Source organism: Mytilus californianus, unplaced genomic scaffold, assembly GCF_021869535.1.
Source record: "Mytilus californianus isolate M0D057914Y unplaced genomic scaffold, xbMytCali1.0.p SCAF_1, whole genome shotgun sequence".
Taxonomy (NCBI): domain Eukaryota; kingdom Metazoa; phylum Mollusca; class Bivalvia; order Mytilida; family Mytilidae; genus Mytilus; species Mytilus californianus.
This window is the reverse complement of record NW_026262581.1, coordinates 95,021,772-95,045,849: the sequence shown is the minus strand read 5'-3', so window position 1 is coordinate 95,045,849 and position 24,078 is coordinate 95,021,772. Positions and strand designations below refer to the sequence as shown.

The 24,078-nt window shown below is 32.1% G+C and overlaps 1 protein-coding gene and 1 long non-coding RNA gene across 2 annotated transcripts in view; both read left to right on the top strand.

Moving 5' to 3' along the window:
* Positions 1-24,078, top strand: part of LOC127710426 (complex I assembly factor ACAD9, mitochondrial-like) — a 53,060-nt gene that overhangs the window by 5,541 nt on the left and 23,441 nt on the right. Inside the window, exons 2-5 of the mRNA XM_052216257.1 lie at positions 451-538; positions 1,961-2,062; positions 15,875-15,981; positions 16,671-16,771. Of these exons, the coding sequence (XP_052072217.1) occupies positions 451-538; positions 1,961-2,062; positions 15,875-15,981; positions 16,671-16,771 (398 nt within the window). The remainder of the gene's footprint in view (positions 1-450; positions 539-1,960; positions 2,063-15,874; positions 15,982-16,670; positions 16,772-24,078) is intronic.
* LOC127710826 (uncharacterized) lies at positions 20,787-22,413 on the top strand. Its single transcript, XR_007986348.1, has 2 exons — positions 20,787-21,176; positions 21,338-22,413. It is a non-coding gene; the product is annotated as an uncharacterized LOC127710826 (long non-coding RNA).

The window sequence follows — 24,078 nt, the reverse complement described above, 5'->3', positions numbered from 1 at the left end:
TTTTGTAACATACATTTTTCAAATTCTTTCATATATTTTACACAAAAAAGGTAGAACAAGTATAAAAAAAATTGAACAAGACACTATGACATTATACATTACACTAATTAAACATTGTGAATTCAGTTACCAAAAGAATATCTGCATGCACCAAAATTTATTTAATTTTTTTCTATCAAATTTTGATAATTCAAGGTCAAATGAAAAATAGCCCTTTTGGGGATATTTAACTAAGAGTTTAATGTAGTCTTTTGAAAAAGATTTAATTACCTGGTAGTATGTTTTCTTGTCAGTCATAGCCACTATTATGAACTTTGTCAATCTTAAGTATAATTATTTTGTACAGAAATATAAACACCATTTCCTGTATACATATATATAAAATTTCTAGAGACATGGACAAAATGAAGTATATTTTTTTAAGTTGTGTAAATGTTCTGACATTTTCAGGATGCTCTTATATACCCTGAACTTACAAAAGAACAGTTAGATGATATAAACCAATTGGTGCAGCCCATAGAAAGATTTTTTGATGAAGGTACTTATTCCTTAAGATCCTTGTTGAATATTTCTCTCAAATTTTAGTCTTTTAGATGAAAAATATCAACAAATAATAAAAAGCATCAATGTCTCAAGCTAATAAAAAAAAGAAAGAATAAGAGTTCATGTTACCTGTAATTAGAGCTATTATATATATACCAATGGATATAAAATATCTAAGCTCATATATCTGGGTACGGTTCTGTTTGGAGAACTTAAAATGAATAATTATTTATATAGTTTCTACCATTGTATTGAGTGTGATAAGAGACATCTGAACTGGAGACAATTAAATTTTCAAATTTAAGATATGAGGATTGTTAAAACATTTTAAATATTTCAAATCATTTTTCAAGAGTGGAGAATTGTCATATTGCATGAGATTTCAGTGGTGGAAACTCTTCCTCTAATGTGTTTTAGTCATGCCTGCAAGGAAAGTCGGGGAAGGCGAAACATAGGTATTGCTTTCCTGGCACTTCATCGTTGATGGCATCAACAATTGTTAAGTTTTCTGCATAAGTAAGTTTGATAAGAACTACTTGTGATAGATCAATGTTATTTTGAATGAAGTTGCATTACCATCAGTACATATCAGTTTGACAACTATTTTTAGGCCATACCCCCTAGGTCATGGTCCAGTGACTTTGAATTAATTAGCAATATTCAATGTTAAGTTTTTTGCTTAAGTTACTTGTGATAGATCAATGATATTTTGTATAAAGTTGTATTACTATCAGTACATATCAGTTTGATTACTATTTTTGGGACCCTGCTTTCTAGGTCATGGTCCAGGAACTTCAAAATTTATAAGCAATTTTAAATGTTAAGTTTTCTGCTTAGGAACTACTTGTGATAGATCAATGATATTTTCTATAAAGTTGCATTAATACCAGTATATATCAGTTTGACGACTATTTTGACTCCCTACACCTGTAGGTCATGGTCAAGTGACTGAATTAATTAGCAATTTTTAATGTAAGTTTTCTGCTTAAGTTAGTTAAATAGATAGGGATATTTTCTATAAAGTTACATTACAGTCTGTACATCTCAGTTTATTGACCATTTCGAGGCCTTGCCCACTAGTTCATGGACCAGCGACTTTGAAGTAATTAGCAATGTTGCTGTCCATCAGATTGTCTTTTTCTGAATTTTTGCTGATAGGCGAGACATATCTCTGTGTGAACAGTTTATTTTTTATAACGCAGCATTGGGAAATCAAAATGTAATTATTGATTTGTGGATAGGATGTTACTTGATAAATAGCATTTTTACAACAAAAAAATCTTAATCTTTTTATATTTACTAAACATTATTGATTGTTAATTGGCTTTAAGGATTTTAATCACCAGTCTAGTTGGTATTTGCAATAAAAATGCAATACAAAAATGTACTGATAGCAAAGTTTTCAACTTTGTTTTAGTTGATTCAAAGACAATAGATGAAAAAGCTAAAATTCCAGATGATGTTTTACAGCAGTTAAAAGATTTAGGATTATTCGGTCAACAAATTCCTGCAGAATACGGTAGGTAACCTTTAAAAATACATTTCATTTGTCATGTTTGTCAGACCTTAGCAATTAGCAAAACTATTGAACCGACTATCAGAAGTCATAAATTTCTTTTCTATTGTTGAGATATTCATATTCAAGACTTGCATCCAATGATCCTAATCTTGCTTGCACGTAGTCAAATATTTTATAATTACTATGTGGAGAGGTTGAATCATGTTGATATTATTTTATTACTAGTTGTCCAGCATACAAAGATGATAGGGAGATATTTTTCAAGGAGATAAACAGTATATTTGTCCTGAGAGGCAAAATTTGTTTGGTTATTTACTAATGAAAATTTGTCTGTAATTAAATTTTTAGGGAACTATATTACTGTGGATTCATTTATTTTCGTGGGTATCAATTTTCGTGGATTGAGGAAAACTTGCATTTTCGTGGATATTTGATTTCATGGTTTGCCAACCTCTGCATGCAAAGCCTATTATAAATTTGTAATTCGTTGAACATATAAATTCGTGGTTCGCCTGTACCCACGAAACCCACGAAAATTGGTATCCAACGAATAATTATGAATCCACAGTATTACATGTCTAGATGTTAGACGAAATGTAAATTAATGTATGTAATAACAATGATAATTGTACTGATTTTATGGTTCTGGTCCTGTCTGGAATTAAATGTATGTGATTTATATAGAATGGAGATAATAACATGTCTGAATTTTTTAATGTTTCATTTCAATGTATAAAAAAAAATGTTTAATGTGTACATGTCATGCTGCCCATCAAGGGCCCTTGATTGGAATAATATATTTTCTTATCCTTATGTTGATATCATCATGATTGTGTTTAAAGGTCAAAGTTTAGAGTCAAATTATGACATAAAATAAGATCTTGCTCCAATCTAGCATCCAGCTTTCAACAAATATTTTGGAAATGTTTACTAAGGGTTGACCAAATTTAAGACCTTGAACTCTAACAAATTTGGAATTAAATCTGACAAGCACAAGCTTTGTTTGGCATCTAATTTCACCAATCTTTAATTATTACATTATTCAATGTTTGGCAAGTAGAACATGAATTCTATGTTATGAAAAGGTTAAGAAGCCAAAAGTCATGCCATTGCCCTGCAGCCATTGAATTAGATGTGATTGCTGAATGTATATGTTCCACCTGACAGAATGAAAGAAAATGGATGTTAAACATTTAAATTTTGACTGTCCATGTTATAATCTACTTTGAAACTACATGTACATTATTTGCTAGACTAGTAGAGTTACTTTAACATTCAGAAAAAATACTGATCAATTTTCAGATTTTGACCACATGAAACCATTCATATCTTAACCAATTTCACTGTACCAGTCATTCCAATAGCAAAGTAAACCAAGAGTTATTCACACAATAATGTTTTGTGTTGGAATTTGCATTGATGAAGTGAAATGACAAGAGTTAAGTAAATTTGCCTTAGATTTACCCAAATTCTGCTTGCGCTATATTGGTTTTAACAACCTAAAAAAGATTCAAAGGGTATTGAAAAGAATTATTAGAATTGGTCACTTGCAAGAGAAATTGTTTAACACATGAATGGTTTTTGTTGAGCCTGCGTTTTTTGTCGCAGAAAGCTCGACATAGGGATAGTGATCCAGCGGCGGCGGCATTAGCTAACTTCTTAAAAGCTTTATATTTTAGAAGGAGGAAGATCTGGATGCTTCATACTTTGTATATGGATGCCTCATGTTACGAAGTTTCCGTCAGTCACATGTCCAATGTCCTTGACCTCATTTTCATGGTTCAGTGACTACTTGAAAAAAAAGTTCAGATTTTTTGTAATGTTAAATTCTCTCTTATTATAAGTAATAGGATAACTATATTTGGTATGTGCGTACCTTGCAAGGTCCTCATGCCCGTCAGACAGATTTCACTTGACCTCAACCTCATTTCATGGATCAGTGAACAAGGTTAAGTTTTGGTGGTCAAGTCCATATCTCAGATACTATAAGCAATAGCTCTAGTATATTCGGTGTATGGAAGGACTTTAAGGTGTACATGTCCAACTGGCAGGTGTCATCTGACCTTGACCTCATTTTCATGGTTCAGTGGTTATAGTTAAGTATTTGTGTTTTGGTCTTTTTTTCTTATACTGTATGCAATAGGTCTACTATATTTGGTGTATGGAATGATTGTAAGGTGTACATGTCTAGCTGGCAGGTGTCATCTGACCTTGACCTCATTTTCATGGTTCATTGGTCAAAGTTAAGTTTTTGAGTTTTGGTCTTTTTTTCTAATACTATATGCAATAGTTCAACTATATTTGGTGTATGGAAATATTTTATGATCTATATGTCAGTCACACAGGTTTTATTTGACCTTGACCTCATTTTCAAGGTTCATTGCTCAGTGTAAAGTTTTTGTGTTTTAAACTTTAAGCAATAGGTCAACTATATTTGTTGTATGGAAGAATTGTTAGCTGTACATGCCTGCCTAGCATGGTTCATCTGACCTTGACCTCATTTTCATGGTTCATTGGTCAATGTTTAGTTTACTTGGTTAATGTTAAGTTTATGTGACAGTTGTAATAAAGCTTTATATTTAGGACTATCAACATAATATCAATGATTAGTAAAGAAGGCGAGACATTTCAGCGTGTGCACTCTTGTCTTCTGTAAAGAGCCATGTGAGCTATATTTAACATCTCAATGTTTGTATATGTAACAGACCATATGAGTATTTTGACCATACGCATATGGCCATGACCATATGAGTATATACTTATATGGTCCGACCATACGCGTATGGTTCAGGTACCGGTAATTAACATGATGACGGTTGAAATGTTAAATCAAGCATGTACATAGTAAGACTTGCTGTATAAATCCTTGTTTTAACATTTAATATTATTATACTTATTGTCAAAATGCCAGATTTTGATTGGTTGTAATTAGGAGGGAGACAATTTACTCTATCCCATGGCAAACACTCTATTACCCTTCACGGAGACGCTTGATCAAGTGTGCGCTTTAATAAATATGGATGATTGCTATGTACAAGACATCACAGTTTATTTCTTTGAATTTGAAATTTAATAGACAGTAATAACAGAACATTTATTATAATAAATTAAATAACACATATCTGAGAGGGTGATAGAGCAGATTGTTACCCCGAGAAAACATTGTCAACTGAGGCAAAGCTAAGGTTGTCAATGTCTTTTCGAGGGGTAACAATCTGCTCTATCACCCTCTCAGATATGTGTTATTTATATACTGTAATATAAACTTCATAATAATAATAATAATAATAATAATAATAATAATAATAATAATAATAATAATAATAAATTCTTTATTTAAAGAGGGTAAACACAGTTAGTTACAATTACTAATCTTCCCTAAGGCCCTCATATACAATACAAGTAAAAAAATAATAATAAGAGAAAAAAAAGCAAACATACAACATATTAACACATAGTCAGTTCACAATCGTACAGTCATGATAGTTCAGTGTACATGTACCATTAGAACATATAAAACAGTTACAGAGTGCATGTAGTAAATAGATATTATATACAAATCAAAATCATACATTCTAAAAAAGTAATAGTTGGGACTGCCTCAAGTATCGTTTTATAATTTGTTTAAAACAAAAAGTGTTTTGCACTTTACGCATTTCATATGGTAGTCCATTCCATAAAACTGATCCAGAATAAGCAAAAGATTTTTTAAACAGATCAGTTTTTGGCTTAGGAACTATCAAATTACCTTGAGTAACACCCCTTAAAGCATAAGGACTATCAACAGATATAAGTTGAAACTTTTGAAGTAGGTACTGTGGTGCTTCTTTCCGTATACATTTAAATAGCAGTAAATATTTGTGGTATTTGATTCTATTTTCTACTGTCAACCATCCAAGTTCTTTAAATAAGGGGGCTGATGGGGATAAAGGGTCTGCATCAAGAATTAATCTTGCTGCTCTTTTTTGAAGTTTTAGTATTCTTATTATCCCTTCATTTTTACATTCTCCCCAAACAGTACAGCAGTAATCGATGAGCTGCAGAATATACCCATTAAACAAGGAAGTATTTGAATCTGGAATAATTTTGAATTCTGGAAAATTGATAAGAAATGTATGATGAAAACTAACCCAACTAAATAGGGTTAGTCATGCGTGCATGGCTAAGGTTAATTTTACTTTCACTGATATTCCAGTATGAACTAACTAACCCCCTTAGCCATGCATGCATGGCTAACCCTACTAAATTAGGTTAGTTTTCATCATAAATTTCTTATCAATTTTCCAGAATTCAAAATTATTCCAGATTCAAATAAGTCCTTGTTATTATAATATGCTTTCCTGGCATTAATATCTAAAAATTTCTTTAACTTAGAAAGAAGGTATATTCTTGATGAAATGCTAGCACAAATTTGATCAATTTGATTTGTCCAGCTAAGTGTGCTGTCAATTTTAACACCTAATTATTTTTCACAGGATGAATTTTGTAGTGTTTCTGAATTTATTTGTAAATTTGGTTGAAAAGATTGAGTTGATAACTTCTGACTTGTTCCAGTAACCAAATATTTTGTTTTTTTAGTACAATGTATTGATGAACATATTATTCATTTTGCACCATTCTTCAACTCTGCATAAATCTTCTTGTACATCATCATGTAAATTTTCTGTGTTTTCCCCAAATTTATGAAGAATAGTATCATCTGCATACAAGTCTGTTTTACAATTTTTAATGCAAACGGGAAGGTCATTTATGAATAAGACAAATAATAGAGGACCTAGTATAGATCATTGGGGGACACTAAATTTCACATCTTTTTTATCAGAATTAATATTGCAAATGTTTACTTGCTGTGTTCTATTACTTAGGTATGACCTGAAAAAACCTACCACAGACTCACTGAATCCATAAATAACAAGCTTTAAGCAAAGAATGTCATGATCTACAAGATCAAATGCTTTTTTGAAGTCCAACAGTATTGCTAGGTTTAAATTACCATCATTCATTTCTTGCAGCCATTTGTCAATGATATCAATAAGTGCAATAAGAATGATGTGGCCTGAAACCTGATTGTGTAGGATGTGAAAGTTTAAATTTAGTCAAGTACTTGTACATGTTATTTGAGACATGCCTTTCTAATACTTTTGATAGAGATGGAAGAACAGATATGGGTCTGTAATTTGTTGCTAAAACCTTGTCACCATCTTTGTAAACTGGTGTTACCTTAGCATTTTTCAGTAATGAAGGATATATACCAGTATCTATCATTCTGTTGAATATGTATACGAGAGGAGAGGCAATATATGGGGCACTTATTTTAAGGATTTGGGGTCCAATATAATCAGTTCCCGATGATTTATTTACATCAAGTTTGGTTAACTCATCAAATAGCTCATTTATCTTTATTGGTGGTATGGTAAATTTCTCATGTTTTTGTTGTTTTAATTGATTTTTAATGAATGTGCTAAGATTATTGAAATCTGCCTTGTCAACAGATGTAATGTCTCTAAGGTATAACCCTTCAATTTGATATAATCAAAGTACTGAAGTACTGAACATCTGATGAACGCAAGTTCTTGTGGATTGTCAAAAGCACTTGTCACAGAAAAAAATCCCATCTCTATACCTGAAACTGAGGTTAATGTACAGAGATATTTATTTTTCTGATACAAGTTCGTGCGTGGATGATGAATACATGACAGGAAATTCAACCTCACCGTAATAACTATTATATTGTTGTGATGCAAATCAGTATACACTGGTTTGTTGTTATATATTATATTAATATAACAGTTACATGTATATATAATTTTCATCCGTTTGATCATTTTATTCTACTATTCTAGTAAGAGCGCAGTGCAAGTGCATGGTGGACACTCTTCTGTAAAAATTCGATTTTTTCTAAAAGATTGGATATGAGTAGGCATTCATATTTTCCCGCAAAAACAATCTTCCATGCAGAGTTACCAGTCCTTGCCGGGATTGTCGCAAAATGTTCTTGAGATATTCTTCCGCATGCTTTACCATATCAATGATTTTTGTCGAGCCTGCGACTTTTGTCGCAGAAAGCTCGACATAGGGATAGTGATCCGGCGGCGGCCGCGTTAGCTAACTTCTTAAAAGCTTTATATTTTAGAAGGTGGAAGACCTGGATGCTTCATACTTTGTATATAGATGCCTCATGTTACGAAGTTTCTGTCAGTCACATGTCCAATGTCCTTGACCTCATTTTCATGGTTCAGTGACTACTTGAAAAAAAAGTCCAGATTTTTTGGAATGTTAAATTCTCTCTTATTATAAGTAATAGGATAACTATATTTGGTATGTGCATTCCTTGCAAGGTCCTCATGCCCGTCAGACAGATTTCACTTGACCTCAACCTCATTTCATGGATCAGTGAACAAGGTTAAGTTTTGGTGGTCAAGTCCATATCTCAGATACTATAAGCAATAGCTCTAGTATATTCGGTGTATGGAAGGACTTTAAGGTGTACATGTCCAACTGGCAGGTGTCATCTGACCTTGACCTCATTTTCATGGTTCAGTGGTTATAGTTAAGTATTTGTGTTTTGGTCTTTTTTTCTTATACTGTATGCAATAGGTCTACTATATTTGGTGTATGGAATGATTGTAAGGTGTACATGTCTAGCTGGCAGGTGTCATCTGACCTTGACCTCATTTTCATGGTTCATTGGTCAAAGTTAAGTTTTTGAGTTTTGGTCTTTTTTTCTAATACTATATGCAATAGTTCAACTATATTTGGTGTATGGAAATATTTTATGATCTATATGTCAGTCACACAGGTTTTATTTGACCTTGACCTCATTTTCAAGGTTCATTGCTCAGTGTAAAGTTTTTGTGTTTTAAACTTTAAGCAATAGGTCAACTATATTTGTTGTATGGAAGAATTGTTAGCTGTACATGCCTGCCTAGCATGGTTCATCTGACCTTGACCTCATTTTCATGGTTCATTGGTCAATGTTTAGTTTACTTGGTTAATGTTAAGTTTATGTGACAGTTGTAATAAAGCTTTATATTTAGGACTATCAACATAATATCAATGATTAGTAAAGAAGGCGAGACATTTCAGCGTGTGCACTCTTGTCTTCTGTAAAGAGCCATGTGAGCTATATTTAACATCTCAATGTTTGTATATGTAACAGACCATATGAGTATTTTGACCATACGCATATGGCCATGACCATATGAGTATATACTTATATGGTCCGACCATACGCGTATGGTTCAGGTACCGGTAATTAACATGATGACGGTTGAAATGTTAAATCAAGCATGTACATAGTAAGACTTGCTGTATAAATCCTTGTTTTAACATTTAATATTATTATACTTATTGTCAAAATGCCAGATTTTGATTGGTTGTAATTAGGAGGGAGACAATTTACTCTATCCCATGGCAAACACTCTATTACCCTTCACGGAGACGCTTGATCAAGTGTGCGCTTTAATAAATATGGATGATTGCTATGTACAAGACATCACAGTTTATTTCTTTGAATTTGAAATTTAATAGACAGTAATAACAGAACATTTATTATAATAAATTAAATAACACATATCTGAGAGGGTGATAGAGCAGATTGTTACCCCGAGAAAACATTGTCAACTGAGGCAAAGCTAAGGTTGTCAATGTCTTTTCGAGGGGTAACAATCTGCTCTATCACCCTCTCAGATATGTGTTATTTATATACTGTAATATAAACTTCATAATAATAATAATAATAATAATAATAATAATAATAATAATAATAATAAATTCTTTATTTAAAGAGGGTAAACACAGTTAGTTACAATTACTAATCTTCCCTAAGGCCCTCATATACAATACAAGTAAAAAAATAATAATAAGAGAAAAAAAAGCAAACATACAACATATTAACACATAGTCAGTTCACAATCGTACAGTCATGATAGTTCAGTGTACATGTACCATTAGAACATATAAAACAGTTACAGAGTGCATGTAGTAAATAGATATTATATACAAATCAAAATCATACATTCTAAAAAAGTAATAGTTGGGACTGCCTCAAGTATCGTTTTATAATTTGTTTAAAACAAAAAGTGTTTTGCACTTTACGCATTTCATATGGTAGTCCATTCCATAAAACTGATCCAGAATAAGCAAAAGATTTTTTAAACAGATCAGTTTTTGGCTTAGGAACTATCAAATTACCTTGAGTAACACCCCTTAAAGCATAAGGACTATCAACAGATATAAGTTGAAACTTTTGAAGTAGGTACTGTGGTGCTTCTTTCCGTATACATTTAAATAGCAGTAAATATTTGTGGTATTTGATTCTATTTTCTACTGTCAACCATCCAAGTTCTTTAAATAAGGGGGCTGATGGGGATAAAGGGTCTGCATCAAGAATTAATCTTGCTGCTCTTTTTTGAAGTTTTAGTATTCTTATTATCCCTTCATTTTTACATTCTCCCCAAACAGTACAGCAGTAATCGATGAGCTGCAGAATATACCCATTAAACAAGGAAGTATTTGAATCTGGAATAATTTTGAATTCTGGAAAATTGATAAGAAATGTATGATGAAAACTAACCCAACTAAATAGGGTTAGTCATGCGTGCATGGCTAAGGTTAATTTTACTTTCACTGATATTCCAGTATGAACTAACTAACCCCCTTAGCCATGCATGCATGGCTAACCCTACTAAATTAGGTTAGTTTTCATCATAAATTTCTTATCAATTTTCCAGAATTCAAAATTATTCCAGATTCAAATAAGTCCTTGTTATTATAATATGCTTTCCTGGCATTAATATCTAAAAATTTCTTTAACTTAGAAAGAAGGTATATTCTTGATGAAATGCTAGCACAAATTTGATCAATTTGATTTGTCCAGCTAAGTGTGCTGTCAATTTTAACACCTAATTATTTTTCACAGGATGAATTTTGTAGTGTTTCTGAATTTATTTGTAAATTTGGTTGAAAAGATTGAGTTGATAACTTCTGACTTGTTCCAGTAACCAAATATTTTGTTTTTTTAGTACAATGTATTGATGAACATATTATTCATTTTGCACCATTCTTCAACTCTGCATAAATCTTCTTGTACATCATCATGTAAATTTTCTGTGTTTTCCCCAAATTTATGAAGAATAGTATCATCTGCATACAAGTCTGTTTTACAATTTTTAATGCAAACGGGAAGGTCATTTATGAATAAGACAAATAATAGAGGACCTAGTATAGATCATTGGGGGACACTAAATTTCACATCTTTTTTATCAGAATTAATATTGCAAATGTTTACTTGCTGTGTTCTATTACTTAGGTATGACCTGAAAAAACCTACCACAGACTCACTGAATCCATAAATAACAAGCTTTAAGCAAAGAATGTCATGATCTACAAGATCAAATGCTTTTTTGAAGTCCAACAGTATTGCTAGGTTTAAATTACCATCATTCATTTCTTGCAGCCATTTGTCAATGATATCAATAAGTGCAATAAGAATGATGTGGCCTGAAACCTGATTGTGTAGGATGTGAAAGTTTAAATTTAGTCAAGTACTTGTACATGTTATTTGAGACATGCCTTTCTAATACTTTTGATAGAGATGGAAGAACAGATATGGGTCTGTAATTTGTTGCTAAAACCTTGTCACCATCTTTGTAAACTGGTGTTACCTTAGCATTTTTCAGTAATGAAGGATATATACCAGTATCTATCATTCTGTTGAATATGTATACGAGAGGAGAGGCAATATATGGGGCACTTATTTTAAGGATTTGGGGTCCAATATAATCAGTTCCCGATGATTTATTTACATCAAGTTTGGTTAACTCATCAAATAGCTCATTTATCTTTATTGGTGGTATGGTAAATTTCTCATGTTTTTGTTGTTTTAATTGATTTTTAATGAATGTGCTAAGATTATTGAAATCTGCCTTGTCAACAGATGTAATGTCTCTAAGGTATAACCCTTCAATTTGATATAATCAAAGTACTGAAGTACTGAACATCTGATGAACGCAAGTTCTTGTGGATTGTCAAAAGCACTTGTCACAGAAAAAAATCCCATCTCTATACCTGAAACTGAGGTTAATGTACAGAGATATTTATTTTTCTGATACAAGTTCGTGCGTGGATGATGAATACATGACAGGAAATTCAACCTCACCGTAATAACTATTATATTGTTGTGATGCAAATCAGTATACACTGGTTTGTTGTTATATATTATATTAATATAACAGTTACATGTATATATAATTTTCATCCGTTTGATCATTTTATTCTACTATTCTAGTAAGAGCGCAGTGCAAGTGCATGGTGGACACTCTTCTGTAAAAATTCGATTTTTTCTAAAAGATTGGATATGAGTAGGCATTCATATTTTCCCGCAAAAACAATCTTCCATGCAGAGTTACCAGTCCTTGCCGGGATTGTCGCAAAATGTTCTTGAGATATTCTTCCGCATGCTTTACCATATCAATGATTTTTGTCGAGCCTGCGACTTTTGTCGCAGAAAGCTCGACATAGGGATAGTGATCCGGCGGCGGCCGCGTTAGCTAACTTCTTAAAAGCTTTATATTTTAGAAGGTGGAAGACCTGGATGCTTCATACTTTGTATATAGATGCCTCATGTTACGAAGTTTCTGTCAGTCACATGTCCAATGTCCTTGACCTCATTTTCATGGTTCAGTGACTACTTGAAAAAAAAGTCCAGATTTTTTGGAATGTTAAATTCTCTCTTATTATAAGTAATAGGATAACTATATTTGGTATGTGCATTCCTTGCCAGATCCTCATGCCCGTCAGACAGTTTTCACTTGACCTCGACCTCATTTCATGGATCAGTGAACAAGTGTTAAGTTTTCGTGGTCAAGTCCATATCTGAGATACTATAAGCAATAGGTCTACTATATTTGGTGTATGTAATGATAGTAAGGTGTACATGTCCAACTGGCAGGTGTCATCTGACCTTGACCTCATTTTAATGGTTCAGTGGTCATAGTTTAGTTTTTGTGTTTTGGTCTGTTTTTCTAATACTGTATGCAATAGGTCAACTATATTTGGTATATGGAAATATTTTACGATGTACATGTCAGTCTGGCATGTTTTATTTGACCTTGACCTCATTTTCAAGGTTCATTGCTAAATGTTAAATTTTTGTGTTTTGGTCTGTTTTCCTAATACTGTATGCAGTAGGTCAACTATATTTGGTGTATGGAAATATTTAATGATATACATGTCAGTCTGGCAGGTTTTAGTTGACCTTGACCTCGTTTTCATGGTTCATTGCTTATGTTAAGTTTTTGTGTTTTGGTCTGTTTTTCTTACACTTTAAGCAATAGGTCAACTATATTTGGTGTATGGAATGATTGTAAGGTGTATATGTCTGTCTGGCAGGTATCATTTGACCTTCACCTCATTTTCATGGTTGATTGGTCAATGTTCAGTTTTCCTGGTTAACTTTTTTTCTTAGATACTTTAAGCAATAGGTCAACTATATTTGGAATGATTTTAATGTGTACATGTCTGTCTGGCAGGGTTCAAATGACCTTGACTTCATTTTCATGGTTCATTGGTCAATATAGAATTTCCATGGTTTGGTCTGTTTCTTTTATACTATAAGCAATAGCTATATATAGGTCATCAATATTCTGTGTATGGAGGGATTGTATTAAAGGTGTACATGTATTTCCGGCTTGGTTTATCTGACCTTGACCTCATTTTCTTGGATCATAAATGTTAATGTGATACTTGTAGTAAAACTTTATATGTAGGACTATCAACATAAAATCAATGATCAGTATAGTAGGCGAGACATTTCAGCATGTGCACTCTTGTTTACTTATATTAAACCTATAACTGTGCAATGGAACCTATGGGAATGCAACCCGAGTATAAATCGCAATAACCGAAAATTATACCATAGATATCTATGGTATAATTTTCACAATTTTATATAATATATAAATGAATGCCTAGGGTGGGAATTGAACCCACGTACACCAACTCTGTTGTCCTATATTTTTAAATGAAAAAAAATCGCTCCTAGAACAAATAAACAAATAAAAATTAAAAAAATATATAAAATGTGTATATATTATACAGGGAAATATAAGTTGATTTTCGGTTATTGAGATTTATACTTGGATTGTATTCCATAGGCTTCACTGTACAGCTACATGTATAGGTTTAAATTTGCCGAGGCAGCTTATTTGGGGGAGGGGGCAGGGAGCAAGCCCCTTTTAAGGAGCTTCATATTTGGTAAATGCATAGACTTTTTCATTGTATTACTCCAAATGTTGGCTTGCTAGATCCCCCTTTCAGAATCCTGGACCCGCACCTGATTTGTTATACATTGCTGACATCTAGACTTTAACGAGGTTGCTCAAGTAATAACAATAATGTTGAAATGTTAAAATTAGAACATTTTGATAAAATAAAAAAACTAACCCTTTGCAGTTCAACTTTTAATCTGGAGTCTCTTGCATCCATATCCAGAACATCTAATTCCTTAAACATTAGTTCGTCTGTAACGTTATCCGTCACCAATGTAAATGTGCATCCATCGCTGTCGAAACATCTCGTCTTACTGATTTTCTCGCTGTTTCAGAAGCCCGTGCTTATTTTAGAAAGTAGGCTGAGCTTTATGTGTAAGGCCCGAAAAGGGTTATTTAACTGATTCTTATCAAAACTATTTTTAAAGTAAACAAACAAAAATATATGAAATATACAATTTTAAACAGCAAAAGATGCGATCTAGGTTAAAACAGATATTCCATATTTTTTGGATAGTTTTGTGGTGTTTTGTAAATTATACCATAGTTTTTTGTTGAAACCTCTCGGCAACCTCACTCGACTTCGTCTCGTGAGGTTATTGCCGGGGGTTTCAACAAAAGCTATGGTATAATTTACGAAACACCGCAAAACTATCCAAAAGATATGAAATATCTATAACATATATATCTAACGACAAAACATTTTCATTTTATTAATCTATGTTCTTAACAAAAATATTGTTATCAGTATTCATTGAAGAGATGTATTTATAACAAACGATAAGGAATGTTATTTTGCACTCGTTAATATCCGCGTATTTATCATGTTTATAGATTGGTTACAAACCCAAACGAAAGTTACGTAATGGAAATCTAGGCGATAGCAATACATTGGAATGCCTTCACGGTCATCACGATGTAAAAAAAGAGTTTATAAAAATTTAATTAATTTCAAATTTTGGAAGAGTTTTTATGCCCCACCTGCTATAGTAGTAATGGCATTATGTTTTCTGGTCTGTGCGTCTGTTCGCCCGTCCGTCTGTCTGTCTGTCCTGCTTCATGTTAAAGTTTTTGGTCAAGGTAGTATTTGATGAAGTTGAAGTCCAATCAACTTGAAACTTAGTACACATGTTCCCTATGATATAATCTTTCTAATTTTAATGCCAAATTAGAGTTTTGATCCCAATTTCACTGTCCACTGAACATAGAAAAGGATAGTGCAAGTGGGGCATCCGTGTACTATGGACACATTCTTGTTGTAATCGTGATTATGTGCAACATGATACAGGAATAAATATTTTCATGATTAATTGAATAAAGGGACGATGGATAACCCAGTGAATTCAGTTTACAAGTTAAAAGTATACTGGACATATTTATCTATGGTCAATTTGTCCTGACGAATGAATTTAGTATGCATATGGTCGGACCATATGAGTATACACATATGGTCATGACCAAACTCATATAGTCCAAATACTCATATGGTCCGGAACATATATATATTTTCAATGCAGAAAATATATAGTTTTGAACATTTTAGGTGGGTTAGGACTTAATGCTACAGAATTTGCCAGACTAGCAGAAATAACAGCACTTGATGGTTCTATATCAGTCACATTAGCAGCCCACCAGTCCATTGGCCTAAAAGTAAGACAATATTAAAGTAGAAAATTATATTAACTGCCAAGTAGTGCATTAGTGATTAGTGAGGGGTATAGCATTGAGCTATTACTCCATCTCTTCACTTTAATCACAGGAAATGCAACACTTTTCTTCAGAGGCAGAAAGAGTAAAAATAATTGGATGCTGAAATGTCTTGTATAAAGCTTCAGAATATAAAGGTTTCTGTAAAAGTTTTCAAATTGATTTATTTTATGTTTTTGTTTTTTTATTTAAGGTAATTGGAAAAGAGTACCCATACTTTCATTACTTTTTTCGTAATGTTTTTATCTACAGAAACCTGTTATTTATGATAAACTTTAGCAATAATTTCAAAACAGAAGAACAAGAGCAATCACATTTGGAGAATGTTACATGTATTAATTTGCCAGGAAGTGCTTATCATTTATAACAGTGAACCAGTCCACTAATAGACATAGGAGTTAGTCAAAAGTCATACATATTTTTAAGTCCATAGCGGAATTTAAATTTATGACATATTACACTATCTAGTGACCAATAAAAATGATCTTGCTGGTATTGATTTAGTTTTAGTATTTATCTTCAGTAGTCCAAAGTATGACTTTTTTTACCCTTTTGGTATTTTGTTGATGTGAATAGAAAGTCTATCTTTATGGTTTACATGTTTTTTGTGAATCTTAATTATATTTATACAGGGAATACTGATTGCTGGAACTGAATCTCAGAAACAAAAATATCTTCCAAAACTAGCAACAGGTGAACATCTGGCTGCTTTCTGTTTAACTGAACCTTCCAGGTAGGATAGAAACTTCTTAGTAATCGTAAGGAAATTTTGAAAATTTTATTCCAAAAAAATTATGGTAATTAACCAGAATTTAATGATATTAAGCTTCAGATAAGCTGCTTTTTATCTCATCTGGCCAAAAAAAAATTTAGATCCATTCTTATATTATCAGTTGGCATCCATGATATGTCTTGTCTTCAACTGTCTGTAAATTCAAAGAGAAAAGTTCTCCTCTGAAATCACCAGGCAAACTGACTAAAACCAAAGTTGGTCAAATAATCCATAGGGCATCTATTTTTGTATGCCCATTTACGGGCGTATTATGGTATACAGTTGTCCATCCATCGTCAACAAGTTGGACAATAACTCAAAATTGCTTTAACCAAATTTCATGAAACTTTTGTGAATTTTTTATATCTACTGACGTAAGCTCCCTTATGATTTTTATAAATTTTAGATATTACCTTTCTGAGTTGTGAGATTTTATTCATAAAAAATTGGTGATTTTCGAGTTTTCTGACTATAACTTAAAAATGCTTGTTTTTATGAAACTTTGGTTAATTGTTTAAATATATTGACATAAGTTCCCTTTTGATTTTTTTAATTTTCTGATTTTATAGTTTGGAGTATTGGGACTTTATTCATAAAAAAAAGAGGATTTTCTAGTTTTCAGAACAATAACTCAAAAATCCATTGAGCAGTTTTCATGAAACTTTGATGACTGGTTTATCTCTATTAAAGTAAGTTCCATTTAGTTTTTTTTTATAAATTTCAGATATGACATTGAGGAGTTATGGTACTGTATTTATCATGCTCTCTTTTTTAGATTTGGTTCTGTGTTCCTGTCAATGAATTAAAATGACTGTTATTACTGAAAATATAACAAAAGGGGGAAATTGCAAGTCATTGATTAATGTCTACGCCACCATTATAGAAAATGTGACAAAAGCTCGGAATGTTCATGTGCCTACTTTCTCAACAATTTTAAAAACCAATATTATCAGAAGAATCCTGATAGAAATATTGACCCAAGTTGAGGATTCTTGACTAATTTAAACATTCCTACCTAACATCTTGAAAGCAATAATACATACATATGTCATAAAATACATCTGAAATTGTAAATAGCAAATGATCATCAATTAAGTGTTGATTATTTTACAAATTTTTGTGTTATACATGTTAATATCTTGAAAACTTTTATAAATAGGCAGATATTGTAAAAGTGAAAAATAAAATAAGCATCATGGCAAGACATGCAAATAAGTCACATGAATGAAAATGTACTGTTGTTTGGAGTTTATGCCATACAATGACAATTATTAATTTATACCTGTTATTTGTATTTTTAGCTCACCTGGACCAGAGGGCCAAGTGAGCTTTCCTCATCACTTGGCGTCCATCGTCGTTGTCGTTAACTTTTACAAAAATCTTCTCCTCTGAAACTACTGGGCCAAATTAAACCAAACTTGGCCTAAATCATCCTTAGTGTATCTAGTTAAAAAATGTACCCGATGACCCCGCCCATCAACCAAGATTGCCGCCATGGCTAAAAATAGAACATGGAGGTAAAATGTAGTTTTTGGCTTATATCTCTGAAACTAAAGCATTTAGAGCAAATCTGATAAGGTTAAAATATTCATCAGGTCTAGATCTATCGGCCCTGAAATTTTCAGAAAAATCAGAAAACCTGTCGTTGGGTTGCTGCCCCTGAATTGGTAATTTTATGGAAATTTTGCAGTTTTTATACGACCGCAAAAAAATTTTGAGGTCGTATATTGGTATGACGTTGGCGTCGTCGTCGTCGTCGTCCGGCGTTGTCGTCCGATTACACAATGGTTTTCGCACTCTAACTTTAGTTTAAGTGAATGGATCTCTATGAAATTTTACCATAAGGTTCAATACCACAATAGGAAGGTGGGGATTGATTTTGGGGGTTATGGTACCAACAGTTAAGGAATTAGGGGCCAAAAAGGGGCCGAAAATAAGCATTTTTGTAACTTCCAGACATAACTTGTGTGTTAGCATATGGATCTCTTTGACATTGTACCACAAGATTCCATATCACAAAGGGTCAATGCTGGGATTGATTTTGGGGTTAATTGCCTCAAAATTTTAGGAATAAGGGGCCAAAAGGGGGCAAAAAACAAGCATTTTTCTAGTTTCATGACAATAACTTGTGTGTAAGTGTATGGATCTTTCTGAAATTTTACTACAAGGTTCCATTTCACAAAGGGAAAGCTGGAATTGAGTGTTGTGGTAATTGCCCTAAACGTTTAGTAATAAGGGGCCTAAAAAGGGGTTTAAAATAAGCATTTTTTAGTTTCCAGACAATAACTTGTGTTCAAGTGTATGGATCTCTCTAAAATTGTATTACAAGGTACCATACCACAAAGGCAAGGCTGTTATTGAGCTTGGTTTGGGGGGAAAGGGGGGTGGGGGTGATGAATCATAAGGGGGGCGGGGGTCAAAAAAGGGGTAATTTTTTTTTTCCTTTTTTTTTTGTTTAAAATTTACATTTTAAGTTAGTTATTTTTTATCACGAAGAGAAAGTAGGAATTGAGTTTTGGGGTTAATTGCTCAAACATTTATGAATAAGGGGCCAAATATTGGTCGAAAATAAGGATTTTTTTAGTTTGCAACAAAAACTTGTGTTCAAGTGTATGGATCTCTGTGAAATTGTATTGCAATGTACCATACCACAAATTGAAGGTTGTGATTGAGGTGGGGGATGATGAATCAAAAGGGGGTTGAAAAAATGTGTGTGGGGTAGGATTTTTTTTTTTCCTTTTTTTTTCTTTAAAATTTTCCATTTAAAGATGGTTGTTTCAGATTTATATATGAAAGAAAATAATAATGATACGGTTATATATCATGAGGAATTGAAATTTAAAATTATGTATATTGGAAATTTAGGTTACATTGGAAAGTAATAATTGGCTTTGGGGCTCTAATGTTTAAGGAATAAGGGGAAAAAAGGTTAAAAAACAAGGGTTTCCATTTTAATAGACAAATAATTGAGTAAAGAACATTATTTAAAAGCAGTGTAAGGTTGGTAATTCAAACTCATTTAAATATCTCATCTACACTGCTTTTAAATTATGTGAATTGGAAATTTGCCAATAACTTTATTGTTAATAAATGCATTGGAAATTTGCCAACAATTTTAGTGTAATAAACTTCATTGGAAATTTGCCAATATAAAATTTTGCTGATGAAGGTTTTTTGTTTACCTTTAGCCTTGACTATGAAGTCATTTTCTATTTTTATAGCCTTATGAAGTAGTTGAATTATTTAATACTTTTATGATGTGTTTAAATGGAGTTTTATCATGTTTATGGTTGCAAATTTATTGTTTTAGTATAATAAACTCCATTTAAAATTTGCCAATAAAAAAAATTTTTGTTTATTTTTAGCTATGATTATGATGTCATTTTCTATTTTACTTTTATGGTTGCAAAGAAATTTTTATTTTTAGATATTACTGTTAAATGATGCTGATTAAGGTTTTTGCTAGGTTTAGCCATGACTATGATGTCATTTTCTTTTTTAATATCTGTAATGATGTATTTAAATGGGCTTTTATGGTTACAAAGGAATTTTATTTTTAGATATTACTATAAAATGTTGCTGATGCTGATTAAGGATTTTGTTTATTTTTAGCCATGACTATGATGTCATTTTCTATTTTAATACCTTTATGATGTAATTTCCATTTTTAGATATTACTGTTAAATGATGCTGATTAAGGTTTTTGCTATGTTTAGCCATGACTATGATGTCATTTTCTATTTTAATATCTGTTATGATGTATTTAAATGGGCTTTTATGGTTACAAAGGAATTTTATTTTTAGATATTACTATAAAATGTTGCTGATGCTGATTAAGGATTTTGTTTATTTTTAGCCATGGCTATGATGTCATTTTCTATTTTAATACCTTTATGATGTAATTTCCATTTTTAGATATTACTGTTAAATGATGCTGATTAAGGTTTTTGCTATGTTTAGCCATGACTATTCGTCCGAATACACATTAGTTTTCGCACTCTAACTTTAGTTTAAGTGAATGGATCTCATTGAAATTTTACCATAAGGTTCAATACCACAAAAGGAAGGTGGGGATTGATTTTGGGGGTTATGGTACTAACAGTTAAGGAATTAGGGGCCAAAAGGGGCCAAAAATAAGCATTTTTGTAACTTCCAGACATAACTTGTGTGTAAGTGTATGGATCTCTCTGACATTGTACCACAAGGTTCCATATCACAAAGGGAATGCTGGGATTGATTTTGGGGGTAATTGTCTCCAAATTTTAGGAATTAGGGGCCAAAAAGGGGCAAAAAACAAGCATTTTTCTAGTTTCATGACAATAACTTGCTTGTAAGTGTATGGATCTTTATGAAATTGTACTACAAGGTTCCATATCACAAAGGGAATACTGGGATTGATTTTTGGGGTAATTTCCTCCAAATATTAGGAATTAGGGGCCAAAAAGGGGCAAAAAACAAGCATTTTTCTAGTTTCATGACAATAACTTGTTTGTAAATGTATGGATCTTTATGAAATTGTACTACAAGGTTCCATATCACAAAGGGAAGGCTGGGATTGATTTTGGGGGTTTTCACTCAAAATTTTAGTAATTAGGGGCCATAAAAGGGCAAAAAAACATGCATTTTTCTAGTTTCAGGACAATAACTTGTGTGTAAGTGTATGGATCTTTATGAAATTGTACTGCAAGGTTCCATATCACAAAGGGAAAGCTGGAATTGAGTTTGGGGGTAATTGCCCTAAACGTTTAGGAATTTGGGGCCAAAAAGGGGCCAAAAAACAAGCATTTTTCTAGTTTCCAGACAATAACTTGTGTTCAAGTGTATGAATCTCTCTGAAATTGTAGTGCAAGGTACCATACCACAAAGGGAAAGCTGGGATTGAGTTTGGGGGCGGTGAATCATAAGGGGGTTCAAAAAATTGGGGGGGGATTTTTTTTTTCCTTTTTTTTCTTTAACATTTTCCATTTTAAATTGGTTATTTCTGATTTATATATAAAAGCAAATAATAATGATATGGTTTGAATAGGCATACATGTGAACCTCCCGACGGGAGTACAATAATCCCGTTTTCAGGGGTCTCCTCCCGACCTCCCGTTGAAGAGGAAAAAATCCCGTGTATGAAATTTTTCATGAATGAAAAATTTCTGCCCAACATATCATCTCAGGCATCTGGTGTAACTGACATTACCTGAAGTTATATTTTACCTGTAAATCAATTAACATGCATAATTATATGGCTTCACTTGTCAGCTTGGGTGTCAAACATACTGGTAAGCAACGATTTTTACCTCAGGCTAACTGCCGTTGTGTAACAAAAACTGTGTATTTATTGGGTTACTTCCCTTGATTTATCCTGTTTTAAGTTACTTTCCATTTAATAATGAAAATTTTTAAAAGAATATAAATAAAATATAAATTGAACAAATAATCATAAAAGGATGGTTATTAAATGATTTTAAATGTCTTAGGACAAATAAAAAAATAATAATTTGAAAATTATTTGAGGATTCTATACTTCCTTTTAAGGCTTAAATTGAAATTTATATAATAACTATGACCCTAACTTTACAGATAGAATGAATTTCTGAGTTTGCAAATAAAAACTATTTGTATAATAAATATGGAACGCCACAGCTGTCTTATGTGGAACTCTGATATTACTTTATGTTGTTTTATTATTACTTGATGATATTTTGTCTTTACTTAATATGGTTTTGACATTACGTAATGATGTTTTGATATAACTCAATATGGAATAGTCATTACTTAATGATATTTCGATATTACACGATATGGTTTCGTATTGACTTGATATAGTTTTGTCATTACTCAATATGGTTTTGTCATTACTCGATGTGGTTTCACCATTATTTAATGTGGTTGTGTCATTAGTCAATGTGGTTTTAACATTACTTGATGTGAATGTGACTTAACGTTATGTAGTTGTTTCATTACATGATGTGGTTTTGTTATTTCGTAATGATGATTTGCCTATTCTTTATATGGTTTTAACATTACGCAATGATGTTTCAAAATTTGACGATTTTACACTACATGATGTGTTTGTTTCATTATTTGATGTGGTCCTGTCATTCTTTGATGTGGTTATCCCATTACTTGATGACGTAAAACCACGTGACCAATTCGGAAAAAAATATGTTCTATTTTTAAACAGATTTCAATATAGCGTTTGTTTAAGGTGCTTTGGATGGGTATCGCTAATCCATTGAGTTAAAGTTCAAATTAAAGTTCGAGTGGTTGTTCAGAGTTATTTGATATGAAAAAGGGGAACGGCAGACAATAATAAGAAAAAAAGTATTAAAAAGTTTACAGTATTTCGGACATAATTGGGATATTCCCAAACCACTTGGTCCTGTTGTTTTTATCCTAAGTTCTCAAACGGAAGCAGTATTTTTGTAATAAATTTGTAAAATATTCCACGGAACCATGTGTCTCGCCTGATATTGCTGCTGTAAGTGTAAAAGCGTCATGTTGATCGACTGTACATTTATCTATACATTTATCGGTAAAAACAAAATTAAAAAAAAAATGTTTTTCTGTAGATGCTTTTTCTTGAAATTGAGGAATAACTCCTATACAAGTTTTAAAACACTTCATTGAGGTTTACAAATTTATCATGTCAAAACAGTTTAATTCGGTTTTTATTAACTAAAACAAAACTGTATGGTTTTCAATAATGAGCAAAACCCATACCCTATAGTAAGCTATAAAAGGTCCCGAAATGAAAAATGTAAAAAACTAGAAACCTAACGATCTATAGATACATAGATACTTTATTCTCTAAAAAGTAAATACAAGTTTACAGAGAAACATACAATATAAATACAGATACAATAGTCGAGGTAAACAAATACAGTATGATATTCTAAAAGTACAAAATTATGATGGCATACATGTTTAGTAACATGTATAATGAAAGGTTAAACTCAATAGAAATAAAAAAAAATGGAGATGGAGACGCCGACGCCACTATCGACGACGAAATATAGGTTTGTTGTGTCTCACTGCCGCTACATTGATGTCGCAGGCTCGACACAAATCAAAAGACTTGAACTTTATTGTTAACAAATGAAACACTTCAAATCAACTCACACTAAAGTTACAGGGAAACGGGGGGAGAAGGGGCTCGGACTTAGCGACAAAGCATCAATACTATAAAATAAGAATTCTCCGATTTTTTTTAGCGTAAATGATCATTTGAACTTATACGAATATCAATCTTTTATTTGTAATCAATTGAATTCCCT